The sequence below is a fragment of the Balaenoptera borealis genome (assembly GCF_965194805.1).
Source record: "Balaenoptera borealis genome assembly, chromosome: 2".
NCBI lineage: Eukaryota > Metazoa > Chordata > Mammalia > Artiodactyla > Balaenopteridae > Balaenoptera > Balaenoptera borealis.
In genome coordinates this window covers 168,142,562-168,159,884 of record NC_138867.1, presented here as the reverse complement: position 1 = coordinate 168,159,884, position 17,323 = coordinate 168,142,562, and the positions used below count along the sequence as shown (strand labels likewise).

The window sequence follows — 17,323 nt, the reverse complement described above, 5'->3', positions numbered from 1 at the left end:
AAAAGGGCTGTTGGACTTCTGAAATTCTACAGGCAGGCAACAGGCTGATAGAGCTACTGAGCTGTTGACATGCTCTATCCTTCAAGAAAAAGGAAGAATGACTCCAAGAGTGGAGCTGGGCCCAGAGGGCAAAGCCTTGAATCACAGAGGATTATTCTCAGGTCTTGAAACTGAAGGGACTTTGCTGGATTTTAGTATTGCTTGGGACTGGAGACTGCTTTCATTCCTTCCTTTACCTCCCTCTCTCCTTCCCTCCATTTCCTTTTTTTTTTTTTAAGTAGTCTTTCTTTCTTAGAGCAGTTTTACACAGCAAAATTGAGTGCAAGGTATAGAGAAGGTACTCCTTGTCCCTACATACACAGAGTGTCTCCCACTACCAAAATCCCACAACAGAGGGGTACATGTTATTATCGATAAGCTTACACTGACACATCATTATCACCCGAAGTCCATAGCTTACATTAGGGTTCACTCTTGGTGTTATATTCTATGGGTTTTGACAAATATAACCATTATTATATTTGTATCAAACAGAGTAGTTTCACTGCCCTAAAAACCCTCTGTGCTCTGCCTATCCATCCCTTTCTCCCTGCAATCCCTGGAAACCATTGGTCTTCTTACTGTCTCCATGGTCTTGCCTTTTCCAGAACATCATATAGTTGGAATCGTATAGTATGTAGCCTTCTCATATTGTTTTCTTTCACTTAGTAATACACATTTAAGGTTCTTCCATGTCTTTTCATGACTTGATAGCTCATTTCTTTTTAGTGCTGAGTAACATTCCATTGTCTAGATGCTCCGCAGTTTATTTGTTCATTCAGTCCTTTGGATAACAGTCCTTATCAGGTATGTCTTTTGCAAACATTTTCTCCCATTCTGTGGCTTGACTTATCATTCTCTTGACAGTATCTTTCACAGAGCAGACAATTTAAATTTTAATGAAGTCCAACTTATCAGTTACTTCTTCCATGGATCATGACTTTGGTGTTGTATCTAAAAGGCAACACTATACCCAAGGTCATCTAGGTTTTCTCCTATGTTATCTTCTAGGTATAGTTTCATGTTTTACATTTAGGCCTATGATCCATTTTGAGTTAATTTTTGTGAAGGATGTAAGGTCTGTGTCTAGACTCATATTTTTTATTTTTTGCATGTGGATGTCCAGTTGTTCCAGCACCATTTGTTGAAAAGACTATATTTGCTCCATTGTATTGCCTTTGCGCTTTTGTCAAAGATCCATTGACTATATTCATGTGAGTCTACTTCTGGGCTCTCTATTCTGTTTCACTTATTTATTTGTCTAGTTTTTCACCAATACCACACTGTCTTGATTACTATAGCATTACAGTAATCTTGAAGTCAGGTTATGCTCTGACTCTGTTCTTCTCATTCAATATCAAGTCACCTATTCTGAGTCTTTTGCCTCTCCAGATAAACTTTAGAATCAGTTTGTTGATATCCACACAATGATTTACCGGGATTTTGATTGGAATTGCATTGAATTTATAGATCTAGTTGGGAAATACTGACATCTTGACAATATTGAGTCTTCCTATCCATGAACATAGAATATCTATTTAGCTCTTCTTTGATTTCTTTCATTAGTATTTTGTAGTTTTTCTCATAGAGATCTTGTACATATTTTGTTAGATTTCTACCTAAATATTTCATTTGGAGGGGTGCTAACGTAAATGACATTGTTTTTAATTTCAAATTACACATGTTCATCAACGGAAAGTGACTATATAGGAAATAGGAAAGTGACTTTTGTATATTAACATTGTATCCTACAGATTTGCTATAATTGTTTATCAGTTCCAGCAGGTTGTTTGGGTTTTTTTGGTCAATTGTATCAGATTTTCTACATAGACAATCATATTCTCTGCAAACATAAACAGTTCTATTTTTTCCTTCCCAATCAGTATACTTTTCTTTTTCTTATCTTATTGCATTAGCTTTCAGTACAATGTTGAAAAGGAATGGTGAGAAGGAACACCCTTGTCTTGTTCCTGATCTAGCAGGAAAACTTCTAGTTTTTCACCATTATATTTGCTGTAGATTTTTTTGTAGATGTTCCTTATGAAGTTGAGAAAGCTCCCCTCTGTTCCTAGTTTGCTGTTTTTATCATGAATGAGTATTGGATTTTATCATATGCTTTTTCTACATCTATTGATATGATCATGTGATTTTCCTTCTTTATTCTGTTGATGTGATGGATTATATTGATTGATTTTTGAATGTTGAACTAGCCTTACAAACATGGGATAAATCCCACTTGGTCATTGTGTGTAATCATTTTATGCATTGTTGATTTGGTTTGCTAATATTTTGTTGAGGATTTTTGCATCTATGGTCATGAGAAATATTGGTCTGTAGTTTTCTTGTAATGCCTTTGTCTGGTTTTGTATTAAGGAAATGCTGGTCTCATAGAATGAGTTAGGAAGTTTGCCCTGTGAATTCACTTCTTTAATGGATCCAAGAAGGGTTGTTGATTTTCAGTTTGTTCAGCTTTTAAATTGTTGTTAGGATGGAGTAGCGACTTCCCAGCTCCTCACATGCCAGACAGGAAACAGGAACTCTGGTGACCCTTCCTAACTTCCATTCCCCCTCCCCTCCCCCAACCTTTTGGAGTAGGAACAGTCTATCATGTATCACATGCTTGTCCCACCACTGTATTTTGGAAGCAGATAATTTGTTTTCTGGTTTCACAGATCAGAGATGGAGAGGAATTTTGCCCCAGATGGACCATACCAAGAGTCTCACCAATACTGGATTTAGATGATTCAGATGATGAGATCAGAGCTGATGATATTTAGATGAGATTTTGGATGAAGAGCTGTTATGTAATGGGTTGAGACTTTTGGATATTTGGGATGGAGTGAGTGTATTTTGTATGTGGGATGAATGTGAATTTAGGAGGAACAGCAGGCAGACTATAATAGGCTGAATTGTTGCCCTCAAAAGATATGTCCAATCCTAATTCCAGGAACCTGTAAATATGACCTACTTGGAAAAAGTGTCTCTACATACGCAGTTAAGAATCTTGAGATGAGCAGATCATGCGGGATTACCCGGTGGATGCTAAATCCACTGACAAGTGTCCTTATAGGAAAGAGGCAGTGGGAATTTTGAGACAGACACACAGAAGAGGAAGAGGCAATGCGAAGATGCAGTGGAAATGGAGAGACGTAGCCTCAGAAGGTGGAAAGGCAAAAGAATTCTCCCCTAGAGCCTCTGAGGAGAGCAGGGCCCTGCCGACACCTTGATTTCAGAATTCTGACCTCCAGAATTGTGAGAGCTTAAATTCTGGTGTTTCAAGACACCCAGTTTGTGGTATTTTGTTACAGCAGCCCCAGGAAGATCATACACCTCCATCTGCTCTTTTGTACAGTTTGCAGCCAGGCCAGGTGATGGGGAGACCCTACTCCATGCTGTAAGGTCTGGTAAGAGTGAAGGGCTGGGTGATGGGGAGACCCCACCCATGCTGAGGTCTGTGGACCCTGAGGGCAGAGTAACAGGGAGACCCCACCCATGATGATGTTCCTGTGCTGGGCAGTGTGACAAGGGAGAGCTGAGCAAGCAGGAGTGGGTGGAGCTGTGAGCAGCCTCAGGCTAGCTTATGATGCCAAGAGGGCAGAGGACCCATAGATCAGAGTGGGCTTGAACAAGATGCCATGGTGTCTTTCCTCATGACCGCACACTCCAGCAAGCACACAGAGCGTGTGAGGCTCCAGGTTCAGGCACCTCCTGATTTCGGGTTAAGCTGGAGGGATCAGGACAGTGAGTGTCCCAGAGGGCATCTCACCACCTCCCCAGCTATTGCTTCAACGCCCCCTCTGTGACCCTCCTGCACCAAGGCAATGTCCTACATGAACAAGCGAATTGGTAAGAGAGGTGGTCTGAAAGTTTAGCAGGCGGCTACTGCTTCCGAAAAGAAACCAGTTTTCTATGAGATGGGCCATAAATGGGTGGGTTTGGATCTGTAAGTAACCCTGGCTCATCCAGACCACACCCACGACCTGGGACACTTTCCCTTCTCCCCACAGTCCTTCCTGTGGGTTTGTTCCTGTTGGGCAGTCAGGATCTCAGCAGCCCCCAGAGGATTGAGTGCCGACCCTGGGTGGGAGTTAGGTGTTTGTTTCCTTGCCCATAAGAAAGGTAAACAGAGCTCCCCTCTGGGGAGCTTCTGTAAGCACTCAGAGCAAGGCCAGCACACATGAGCAGACTTGAGTGTTTGATTCACAGATGACCCACGTACTGGGCACTTGGGAATGGGATCCCTGGCCTTGCCCTCTGACCCATCCCTATCATCTTCATTCCCATGCTGTGCATCTCAACGCTGCCATCACATTAGGAAACAAACTGCCCTCTAGAGCGTCATTTCCATTGGAAAATGCAGTGCAAGGTCAAAACAACTACACCCAAGGGACTTCACAAGGCTGTGCATTCTCTGCTTGTCCTCACCTTCCATGGTGTGGGAGCCCAATGGCTGCACCCCACCTCCCACCCCTTTCCAAGGCATCTGCCCTGAGCCTCTAAAAAAGGGCCAGCCTCATTAATCTCTCAGCACCAGCTCCATGGGCCAGGCGTGGGAACAGAACAGCCACTGCTGATGGGTGGAAGCAGCCTAAGAGTGTGGAGGAAGAGGCATCCTGGGACACCTGTGAGGCCCTGACCCTCCTTCATGTACAGCTGGGTTTCTGCACCCTGCCCTTTACTCATTCTAGGAAACATGCCCTAGACCTCCCTAACCCTCCGACCTCCAGAAGGGATAGATGGGGGAAGTAAGTTGCCCATTCCCTAGCTCACACTTGCCTCCCCAGGGTGAGACAAAGGGGCAGAGGTTGTGATACGTGATAAGAGTAAAATCCAGAGGGCTCTGAGGAACAAGTGCTGCTTCACACCTGGTGGGAGAACATGTTGGACAGTTAGTGCGGCACCAGTGTCCCCCAGGACAGTAGCCACTCATGATGGGATGGCCTGGACATGGTTGCCTAACCATCGAGAGCCCAGGACATGAGTCAGGCCCACAGAACACAGCCTTGACCATGGTCCTGCTCATAGCTCCCCACCCCTGCAGCCTGGGTCTCTTCACCTGGACACTGCATGTGGCCCCTGAATGGCTCTCCTGGGCTGGCGAGCAGCTCCTGCTGTCTCTGCATCTATGCCTTCCCCACTCTGCCCACGCCAGTCTGCTTCTCACTGAGGAAGCTGAGGGATGAGACTGAGCAGTCCTTCTGGGAAGCAGGACCACCCTAGCTGAAGGACCAACCCTGTGACTTTTCACTTTCAAAATGAATCAGGGAAAATTACCTCCTGGGCAAACACACTGCTGTTCTAAGTTTCCAGATGGGTGCCAAAAGCTTGAGATATTACGTGGCTGTAGAAATCAGTTGCAAATGTGAAAACTGATTACAATTTTCAAGTGTTTCAAGTTTTATTCAAACCCATAGCTAATAATTAAACTGGGAGCAGTGAGAGGGGAGGGGGCTCCTCACAGGTGAGGCCTGTGGGTCCTTGGAGGCACCTGCTTGTCGTGTGGTCTAATGCCAGGGTTGATGCCCCAATCAATACAACTGTCTCCAAGAGGCCATTTCATCAAACCCAAAACCAAAGCTCCCACCCCAACTGACTGCATATAGTTGAGTTTCCTGTGTTATTTGAAAATGTCTCAAGGATTGACTTTTGTTTTTTCCTCTCTCCTAAAATTTGTGTGTGTGCTGATTTTGGGCCTCCAGAGAAGATCACTTGTGGAAACCAGTACCTGCCATTTCCCATCTCACTCCCCTCTCTCTACTGTTCCCCGTTTCTGCCTTTAAAAGGAACAGGACTGACTTTGTGCCATCAGCGCAGGCTTTGAGGCTCTGAACAGCTGAGCACAGTCAGGAAACAAGGTGGTAGGGGTCTCCCAGCCTATGAACGGTATGTTTGCTGTGAGCATCTTTGCTGCAAGCAGTTTGGTCACACAACTAATTGGCTGTATGGCAATTTTGCCATAAAAGATAAAGTAACTAATTCACAACAGTCTTTGAGAGCATTAATTATCAATTCTTTAGCTAATTTAGATATGGCAGCTTGTTCTCTAACGCTTTCTTTACCAAACTTATGCAATATTAGAAGTCGGAGGGAAAAGAAGAATCTAGGACCTCCTATCCCCCACAAAAATAAATGGTTATGTGATTCCTGATGAGCATAAGTTTCTTGAAAATAGTGAAACTTTTTTGCTATTCGATAGCGGAGTACATGATGTAACCAGAATTTTGGCATTTGGCACAGATCTTGCTTAGATAATTTGGTTAAATGTAAGAACTGGACATGTGATGGAACATTTAAATGTAGTCCAGATATGTACTACCAGTTACACACAAGAAATACATTGATAAGAAATAGCATCCTTCATCTGTTCATTTTACTTCCAGAAAAACCTGAAGAGACAAAAGATTTTTTTATATCGTAAAGAACTTACAACTGACATTAGATCCTGAATCCTTAATGACTGACTTTGAGAAAGGAAGTATCATCACTTCCTCTAAGTTATACCCAAATCCAACTATAACCATGAATCTACACACATTTTAATTGTATTAAAATATTTTTAGTATTTTCATTTTTCCACAATAAAATCTCTGAAAGATTTTGTCATTAATTTTTCATGTTTCATTATGTCATTTTTGTCTTTTTCATTATGCCCTTTTTATCTTTTATGGCAAAGATACCCAGAACCCTCCCAGCCGCAACCCTAGACTCAGCTTTGGCCACCAGCAGCAGTGCCATGTGAAAAGCTAAGGCCATGCTTGAGTTTGGGGCTGAGGAGGGAAGTAAGCTGCCCTCCAGGACAGACAATGCTGGACAACTTTATGTGAAACCTCAAAAGGAACACACCTACCTGGGCAGGTGACTACAAAGCCCTGCCGTCTGTTCTCCTATGGCCTGCAAGCTAAGGACATGTCTGAACTTTCAAATGGTTGAACGAAGAAAATCAAAACAAGAATAACATTTCAGGACACATGACATATATGAAATTCTAATCTCACAGGTAGTCTTACTGGAACATAGCACGGCCATTTGTTCACAACAGACACCATATGGCTTGAAAGATGAAGTATTTTCTACCTGGCCCTTTATAGAAAAAGTCTGCTGACTTCTGCCCTAAACAAACAAAAGGATCAGCCATTTTTGATGAATGTCAAAGCAGTTTCATTTCAGCTCAATATTGGTCTCACAGCTGCATTAGATGTGGGTCTTGTATTCTGCCCACCTTTACAGAGGGTAAAACTGAGCTCAAAGTGTTATATGTTTTAGGAAGTACAAACACCTTACGGGGTGACAACAAACTAACATAATCCCCTCATAATTCCCTCAGTCACAGGCTAAACAGCGGCAAATAGATTTTGGTACTCATGTGGGTGAGCCTGACCCCACACACAAACCCAATGTCAGTGTCAGAGGACACACTCCACATCAGGAAAGTAAAAAACAAAACAGGAGACACAAAAGGCCCTGATCCAAACACCAGCGATGATGATGCCAACAGGCTCAGTGTGCCCTTCCTGCCACTCTCCGGAGGGTCTACTCAGCTGATGGGATCCACTTGGCTCTAGCCATCACGGCACTTACCACCTGGGCTGCCTGAGGATGGCAGGAGAGATCACCAGCCTACCTGCTCATCTCCTTCCCCTGGTACTGCTTCTAGGAGCATCACAACATCTGTCCCCCCTCGTGTCCTTCCCATGTCTAAAGTGTGGAGGCAGAGTCAGTGCACCATAAGTTGAGGGAGCAATGGGAGGTGGAATTAGTGCACCTGGGGTGGGGAATCAGTGTGCTGTGGGAATCAGTGCCTGGTTTTATACGGTTCCTGGCAATTTTGTTTCAGCCTTGGGGGCTAACAGTTTGGCACATGGATTTTCTGCTACTGGAAGGGGTTAAGGTTAAAATAGTTAACTCTGGGGCCAAGGTTAAAAAAAAAAATAGCATAAAATGGCTCTTGATGGCCTTTTTTTTTTTTTTTTTTTTACACTCTAAGTCTCCACATAAACAGACCATAGTCTCTATCAATTTAACTATTCATGCCCAGAGTGTCTGGGCTTTATGCATCCCCAGGTGATGGATTAGGACAGCGTGAGGCCCAGAGAGCTCAGGGCTTGCTCCTGGCGAGGGATCACCAACAGAGTCCTGGCCCCCTGCTTTCCAGAGGCCTGTTAGCAGCCGAGGTGTGTACGGCCCTGATGCCACATGAGTGCTGGGTGGTATGTTTTCAGGACAAGCAGAGGCTGGCTGGCCACTGGAGGCTGCACTGGGAACTCTTGAGCAGTGCCCACCTGGATTCAGAACAGCATCATGAGTGGGACAGATTCGTTTTCATTTCAGCTGTTCAGGGCTCTCTAGAGCTAGTTGTAGAGAGAGAGCAGGTCTGGTGGCAGTAAGTCACCTGGCCTGTGGATCTTCCCCTTCTGCTCATTAGAAACATTTGGGTAATGTATATACCCTCAGAGATTCTGACTGAGGGGCCTGGGGTCAGTGCACGCATGTGTGCGTGTGTGTTTGTATCTTCTGAGTCCCTGGCATGAGCCCAGTGTGTGGCCACGGTGAGAACCACATACTCTACCTCAGGGGAACTCACTCTTCATGGGCTGCTGTGAGAAGCTACAGTATTTGGGCACAGCCTGCACACCTGCACTTGCCCTGTGCCCAGGGCACGAGCTGCCTTTCCTCCAGCGTTCCTCCAAGTTCCCTAGGGACGTGATCCAGCTGCCGCTGCCTCTAGGCATGAGCTCTCAATAACTGTCCTTGTTGACACATCTTCACATCTGCCGTGTCCTCCCCGACCTCCCTGTCATCAAGCACTAGAAGGGGCTGCATGGGGCTCAGACCCCCTGGAATGAGCATGAGCTCCAAGAGCTCCACCACTTGATGTGCCAGGAAAGGTCAAGAGCAACTGCTCACATGCCTGCATTAGCGTGAGAAACCTTGAAAGAACAGGTCCACTTCTCATTTTGGAGGTTAGTAAGTACAAACCAAGTAAGACAAACAGAGACTAGGAATATAATTTACCAAATTGCAAAACAGATAAGAATTGAAAGACCCTTATGAACATTACCTTCTGAAAGTGCTACTTTCCATGTCTTTTTGGAATGGGTCAGCTACGACAAGGCTGGGCATCCCTAGGTGACCCAAAATTCATACTCACTGGGAATCTCAGAATGTGACCTTATCTGGAAATGGGGTCTCTGTAGATGTCATCAAGGTAAGGATCTCAAGATAAGATGACCTTGGATTAGGATGGATCCTTATAAGAGAGAGGAGAGGGAGGTTTGAGACACAAAAACACAGGAAGATGGCCACATGACAATGGAGGCAGAGATTGGGGTGATGTGGCCACAAGCTCAGGGATACATGGAGGTACCAGCAACTAGAAGTGGCAGGAATGATCCTCTCCTAGAGTCTCCAGAAGGAGCACAGCCTGCCTACACCTCGATCCTGGACTTCTGGCCTCCGGAAGTGCATTCCTATTGTTGTAAGCCTCCTGTTTGTGGTACTTTGTTGGGGCAGCCCCAGAAAACTAACGCTGCATCTGTGAATTAATTCTTAAAACGATCCAGGACTTAGTAGGCAAGTGGAGTGGTGCAGCAGGGCAGCACAGGGCTTGCGGGCGCCATCCCAGGAGGGGTGTAGGAAAGGCGCTTCAAAGTAACATCTTTACAAGGTCTAAATGAGCCTCTCCGTGCAAGGTTCTTTGGGATGTTATTTCAAAGCAGTCTGGAGGTGGCTTGTTGTGAGAATGGGAGGAGGTCACCCACTTCTCTACTTTCCTCTTGTCTCCCCATGAGGGGCTCTCCCAGGGACACACTAAGATACCCAAAACCAAGCAAAAAGCAGCATCAATGCACAGCTTCAAAAAATATTCTAAAGCTAGCATTTCTCTTTTGTTTCCGGGTAGAAATGGGGCAAAAAAGCAAAAATTAACACTTCTTAAAATAGGTGCAGTATGTACTATTTTCATGTTTGACTAAAAACTGAGCAGTGAAAGAATATTTCAGATGCTTATAGGATGACCTCGAAGTATACTAGACTCAGCTTTGGTTAGAAATTACAATACAACCAGAAAGAAACTGACCTGTCCCCCAAAGAAAATTGGAACAAAGTGAAGGCAGTGGGGTCTGTGCTGAGGAGCCCATGTAGGAGAGGCAGGCTCAGACCTGAATGTGATCCTGGAGAAGAGATTTTGCTGACATAGGATATGCCTGCAGTGTTCAGATAGGCAGAGGGTTAGAAATAAGTAGATTTCTTTCACAGAGACTTAAACCATCCTTTCTATGCTTATCAAGAATGGAAAAAGGATGAAAATGCAGCTAGTTGTGCCACTGGAGACCTGGGATTGTGGCCAAGCAAAGTGGTCCCTGAGTGCTGGGTGCAGCCCACCCTCAGAATGAAGAGTCGCCTCGCTGTCGTGGCCACCTCAATAGGGCTCAGCCCATGTTTGAATGCGTGTGTGCTCCTGACTCCACAGGCAGCCTGAGAGGGCCTTGGAAGGAAGTGGCTCGCTGTACTTGCAGGCAGAACTCCCCTCCTCCAGCTGCACTTTCAGCTCCCTGCAAGGGAATCCCTTGGTGGCAGCCACAATCACCCCAAGCTAAGCTGCTCACAGCCGTCAACAGCAGCCCTTCAACCTGGGGCAGCTGTGCACCTCCTGGGGCAGGGTGCTTGGAATGACTTCCTGGGGTCTTCATCTCAAAGGAAGCATGCAGGAGTTGAGAACAACGTACTCAGAGAAGTGATTCTCAACAAAAGCAGTCACCTCTATGCTTTCTTGTCCTTCTAGGTCAGTTTTTTCACTCGTCGATTATGCTTGTCAATGGTTAAGGTTGTCCGGTCCACAGCTGCAGTGATGCCATCCAAGGCTTCATCCTGTCTCTCCAGCTCTGTTTCGGCATCCAACGCGAGATCTTTTAGTTTCCTCAGGATCTGCAAGAGAAGCACAAATGATAGGAGGGGTGCCTTTTCTTATACTCTCAAAAACAGACAATATTTCTTTCCCTTATTTTTACAGTACTTAAGAAAATTTGTAAGTCAATGGGAATGAACACTCTGAGCACAGAGCCAGAGCTTGCAGCTCTGACCCTGGGTTTGGGTCTCAGCTCTGCCACTTTCTGGCACTGACCTTCAGCGAGGTAGAGCTGCTGGAACATGACGTATTTGCTCTCTGGCCCTGCTCCAGGCCATAGCAAGGAGACTGACCACACAGCCCCAGGAGATGCACCCCTGCGGCACTGCTGTTCCCAACCCACGGTTTGCTGTTTCACCAACCCTGACAGCCTTGCTGGGAATGTTACCACATCCACGTGGAATTCCTGCAAACAGTAGCGGCACAGGGCAGAACCAGGGATCTGGATCCTACAACTCAGATCTGAGTTCCAGCTCTCACCCAATCATTGTTTTCATTACTTTTCTGCATCCAAGTGCCTAACTGCAGACTGAAGCTGGAAAAACAAAATTTAAGAAGGCAAAACACTTTTTTGTCTATATGTTTGAAATATTTCACATATAAATACAAAAGGCACAGCACAAATAACCCAAGGTGATGAAGCGGTTACACGACATAACCCCGTGGGCCTACTGAGAAAAACTGGGAGACAGCGGGGTTCTGTGGAGAGGCGAAAAAGATATCTGTGGGCGCAGACACGTGGAGGACACTCAGAAATACCATAAACACACAGTGATGCCACAGGGGAGGATGGCGCCCACAGCGTGGAGGGCTGCTCCAGCATGGCTAGACCAAGGGAGCCGACCAGGCTCGATGGCAGCCTCTCGTCCCCATTTCTGTGACTCATGTCATACTTCATATAGTTTCGTAAACTAGTTAAGAGCAGCATTGTATTACAATTCTATTGGGACTAGTTGCATTGTGAAACGTACTTTAATTACATACTTACCGAACCTGGGTTTAAAAATTTAATATCCCCAAGCCGACACAAAAAGAAATGATTTTTAAGAGAAATCTTAATGACCAACTACTTGCAATAAATGTTAATACCTCTCCTCTTTTAGGGGAAGTTTCAGATCATTGGTTAGGTCAAGAAAAAGAACTGCAGAATCTGAATTATTAAGATGAGCCTGTGGTGCCCTGCTTACTAACTCCCAGTGGATTAACCTGCCTACAGATCCATTCAAAGTCCTTTATCACACAGGGATGGATGTCACTAGTGAACAGCCTGGGTGACCACCTCAGAGGACCCCAAGTGCAATCTATTGATAATATATCATACTCCACACTGAAATCCCACCCCCTACCCCCAGAGGTCCCACCAGGTGACACAGGCAAGAAAGCTCTAGGTTCCACAGGTGGCCTGGGGCAATCCTGAGCAGTGCTACTGCCGGGAAAGGAGGTCACACCTCAAGGAGAGTAAACTGTACCCGTGTGGTGTCTCAGAAGGCATAATAGTACCCATGAGGTCAAATGGAAGCAGCTCTGTGCTTAGAATCAAAAGGAATGCCTGACCACCTGGCCCAGCACCCACTGCCTGGGAGAACTGCTTCATCTGATTAACAAGAAACAGAATAAAGGCAGGGAGATGGCCAGGAGGATAATAAGATCAACTCCTGCCCTAAGAATGGTGAGGCTCAAATGAGATCACAAATGTGAACAAGCTGTGAAAACCATAAAGTGCTATGTAAGGTGCCGCCGCCAAGTCTTAGAATGCTCAGACTGAAGGAGCCCAGCAAAGCACCCCAACTTTTGGAGGGGGATGTGGAGTTGAGGCGAGCTGGGGTCATCCGCAGTCATCCGCAAGTTAGTGACAGAGGTGGGATTCACCCCCACATCTCTCTTCAAACATAGCATCATCGCTGGGATCTTCGTCATGAGAAAGAGGAATAAATCCAGATCCAAGTTAGCCGTCTCAGACACCACCTTTCTGCACCTTCTGGGAGCTGGTGGAAACTCCATCAGTTGAGTCACTTGAAAAACTGGACGGAGCTCTGGAAAGTACACTGTGGGGTCAGTCAGCTCTGGAGGGGATGGGCTGGATGACCTAATACAGGAGGTCTTTTCCATCTCTCATTTCTATGATCTCATATGGCTGAGGCCCAGAGAGCATAATAAAAAAGTCACCACTCATCACTATGTTAGGCAGGTCTTCCATGCTGTTCTCTCTGGTCAACTATTCCTTCCTCATTACCTCCATTTTAGTGTGATAATAAGGCTGTTCTACCAGGAACTTGCACAAAATGTCCCCTTTGTCACACACCTGCATCCGATTTGACACCCTTGAGGAGGTCTCTCTCCTACGTTGAGTGATCAGCCCGCACAGACCTTGCGGCTCTCTTTGCTACCTCTACATCCTTGTCAATCACATCAAAATGTGGTCAAGTTTATTTTCAATTGAACTGTCTTTCAGGACCACCAGATTCTGAACTGTAAACAATCACTGTTTGCACGTGCGCTGGTGGCAGGAGATGGGCTTTCAGCAAGGCAGCCACGTATTCCCTTTAGTGCATGCAGATAGTCAACTGTCCTGTTCTGTTCCGATAATAACAGTGCACATAGAAAACCAGGAAACAGAACTTAGAGGAGAAAATAAAATTCCTCCAAAATCCAAATGCAAATTACTGCCTATCACATAAGCACTGCTGATAATATTGTGTGGCCTTTTCATCTTGCTTTCTCATCCCAACATCCGTACACTCTCAGAGAAAAGGAAAACTGGGGATTAAAGTATATATATATACACGGTTTTGTTTTCTGTTTCCTCATCCCCCAGTTATCCTAAATAAGGATAGGAGTTATGAGACCCCTGCAATGTGCCCTAACTATTCCCTGTTAATCTTCGATCTAACTCTGTTTCACAGATGAGGTTGAGAAGGGTGGGCGACTTGCTCAAGCTCTTGGGGTCCAGCTCCCAGTGCGGCCCTGACATGACCGATGCATGGACAATAGATGTCATGGTCATGACTCAGAGGTCACAACATCACCGAGACACTGAAAGAAATTGCATAAGACCCTTAAAAAATGGCAAAAGGGCTCCCACCAGGGATAGGCAGTCCATTCACACACCCCAGAACCTGTGCCAGCTCTTAGAGCCCTGAGCAACTGTGGCAAGATGTCCAGTTAGGGGAGAGCCATAACTGCAATTTCAAATTTTCTAATAAAAAGTAAATAGTATAACTAATTTTAATAATATATTTTATTTAAACCAATCAACCCAAAACATTATCATTTCAACATGAAGTCAATATAAACAATTATTAATGAGATATTTTATATTCTTTTTTTATATGAAGTCCTAGCAAGCTAGTATGAACTTGGACCAACTGCTTTTTTTAATAAATTTATTTATTTATTTTTGGCTGTGTTGGGTCTTCGTTGCTGCGCACGGGCTTTCTCTAGTTATGGCAAGTGGGGGCTACTCTTCATTGTGGTGCGCGGGCTTCTCACTGTGGTCGCTTCTCTCATTGCAGAGCACAGGTTCTAGGCGCGCAGGCTTCAGTAGTTGTGGCAGGCAGGCTCAGTAGTTGTGGCTCGCAGGCTCTAGAGTGCAGGCTCAGTAGTTGTAGTGCATGGGCTTAGTTGCTCCGCGGCATGTGGGATCCTCCCAGACCAGGGCTCAAACCTGTGTCCCCTGCATTAGCAGGCAGATTCTTAACCACTATGCCACCAGGGAAGTCACAGACCAACTGCTTTTTAAGTGCTCAGTAGCCACATGTAGCCAGTGGCTACTGTGCCAGGTAGCACAGGACCACATCACCACATGATAGCACTTCCACCAAGGGCCACTTTGTGTGACTGACCTTATGTGTCCTACGTTTCCATGGCCATCTTTCTCTAGAGGATGAATCAACTGCCTCTTTCCAAAATGAAACAGTGGCAAAAGCAAGAACACCTACATTCCTGAGTCTACACTTAATAAGCACAGTAATAAAAGGCACATACAACTTATTTTGTAAGAACTGCTGACATGCCTACAAAAGTTGAGCATTTTACTGAGTGTACAGTCCAAATAAAGGCTGGTTCCTGTTGAATTTCATTTGGAAAAAGCTTCACTGAGATGGTGGCCTTAAAAATAGCACCCATTCTATGCAGCCTGTTGAGACCCTTGGTTGGTCTGCCAAAACTGCACTTGAAATTAATTAATACCGCAAAAATATAAGCAAGACCTTTACAGCTACTAAGTCTGCAAAGAAAATTACTGAGTAAACTTTCAAACTACTAGTACCTCTGGAATATTGGTCCAGTGTCTTTTTCCTTTAAGAAAGGGACTGAAGTAATTAAATGGCATCGTGTGCATTCCATATAACATGGGATGGAAAGAATGGAGAATATGAAGTCTGGCCAAACCTTAAAAACAGTTGTTACTTCTGCGGCCCAGGATGACAAGCTGTCTAGTCATCAATGTATGATGTTGCCAGCCTCTGGAATATCAACTGGCTTCTCAGATGAGCCTTCGCTGGGCTCTGAGTCAAAGACCAGGGTCAAAATGGACTTTTCCCCAAGTTTCTGCTCCACTAATAAATAAACCCAGCAGCCAGCCATCTTTCCAGCCACATTTGTACCTACACAGAAATTACCTGATTAATAGTACATTGAGTGTTAGGAGAAACTAACTCCAAAGAAATATATAATGCACATAACCACAAGTTAAGACATAAAAACATACATGCCAATACCTCTGGGAGCAGCATCTTGGGAAAAACCCCACAGAAACACTCAGTGCTCTTCAGCTCAGGGGTCACAGGCGCTCAACAAAGCCAGAGCAGGAGGCTTGGTTCCCCACAGGCAGGATGCTGGGCTCACTCACTAGCGTCAGTAACCGGCAAGGGGGATAGCCGAGATGACTCAGGCAGGAAGTGGGAGGCAGCACATGGTCCCCAGGACAGAGCAGAAGTTACTGTCCTCTCTGGAAGAGGAAGACCTTCTGCTTTGGTCACATGCTACAGTGACCTCCATCTCTGCAATACCACAGACCTCAGAAAGGCGGCACAGACACCGTCTGGGTTGATATAAAAGCTGATATGGAGACATTTTAGCCTTCCAACCATTCCCATTTTGTTTATAAAAACAGAAAATAAATTATGGAAAAATAGCTCATCCAGTAGAGGAGGTTCACTTACCAAAACAGATGTATTTAACTGTATGCCTCATGCCAGCTATCAAGGTGTGAAAGTCTGGGAATCAGAGGCCCCAAGCTCTGCTGTAAGCTGTGCCTCCAAGGGGGTCCTGAAACAACCAGGCTTGTGCTTTCACTGTGTAAGGACATGGTACATACAAGTACGGGCCTTAATATTTCTAAAATGTCTACAATATGCTAGTTGTTGCCTCAACTTATAGTCTGAAAAAAAACGTTTTGCTCTACCTCATGATAGAACTCCAGGATTTACAGTATTAGTATATTAATATTAAGCACCTAACGTGAGTTAGTATTAGCTAGACTGTTTGCCTTGATCTTGTTATTAAACTGACCCACTGAAAAACTGAATTTTCTTGCAGTGAGAAACTAGCAACCATTTAAGAATAGAGCTGGGATAAATCAAGCTGTCTGCAATTCTACCAGTTGGGGCTATTAACATGCTGTAGAGAAGGTAAAGAGGGGGAAATTGGCTCCCTCTCAGCCAAATCTCTGGAGGCTGTAAAGAACATTCTAGGCTACAATCTGTCACATTCAGCACTCACAGACCACCCCCGCATCCCACTCTGTCCTCTCTGCTGCATTCCTTGAGGACCTGAGGATGCTCTGTGGATGAACAGGGGCAGCACAGGGTTCTCTCTTAAGGAGCTCCCCCACCACGGTGCTCCCTTCCTCACGACCCCCTCTCAGTGCAGAGGGTGGAGGAGTTGAGCACAAACCTGCCTTAGGCACCATGGCTGCGTCTGTACAGCAAGACTCTGAGAGCTGAGTCTTCAGGGATCTATTAGCCCTCAGTTGAAGTCTGCTGACTGGTCTCCAGTTACAAATGGCCCCAATAGCCCACAGCAAAGATGGCCCCTCTAACTCAAGGTCTGGGCAGGGAAAGCACCTCCCAGGACTAGAGAGGGGTCCTGGGAGCCAAGCTGCTATCAGACCATAAATTGAGCTTCCCATGATGAGAACCACGTTTTTAAGAGAGCAATGGAATCCCTACCAAGTGAAATGCTCAATAAACTGAAGGTTCATCTTACATGCAGAAGTAAATGCCTCAGCAGGGACATTCTCAGAATATGAAACAAACAGAAAATGCATTAAGTTTGGGGCTCTTCAGAGTTGACTGGGTCAAAGGCAGTTGGGGCCCCACTGATACATTTATTTAGAACTCAATATGTGCCAGAATTCTGCTCTATATGGTACAGGCCTCA

At 45.3% G+C, this 17,323-nt stretch overlaps 1 protein-coding gene across 6 annotated transcripts in view; it reads right to left on the bottom strand.

Moving 5' to 3' along the window:
* The window catches only part of SNAP47 (synaptosome associated protein 47), an 81,128-nt gene that overhangs the window by 10,439 nt on the left and 53,366 nt on the right, over positions 1-17,323 (bottom strand). For 3 of the 6 annotated variants that reach the window (XR_014241221.1, XM_082379465.1, XM_082379466.1), the window contains one exon: positions 10,796-10,962. Coding sequence is in view for 5 of the 6 variants with exons in the window: in XM_082379465.1 (XP_082235591.1) it covers positions 10,816-10,962 (147 nt within the window). In the remaining variant the exon portion in view is untranslated. Of the gene's footprint in view, positions 1-9,123; positions 10,963-14,311; positions 14,616-17,323 lie in introns of those variants that run through there. The other 3 variants (XM_082379464.1, XM_082379463.1, XM_082379467.1) reach the window with 3 other exon arrangements.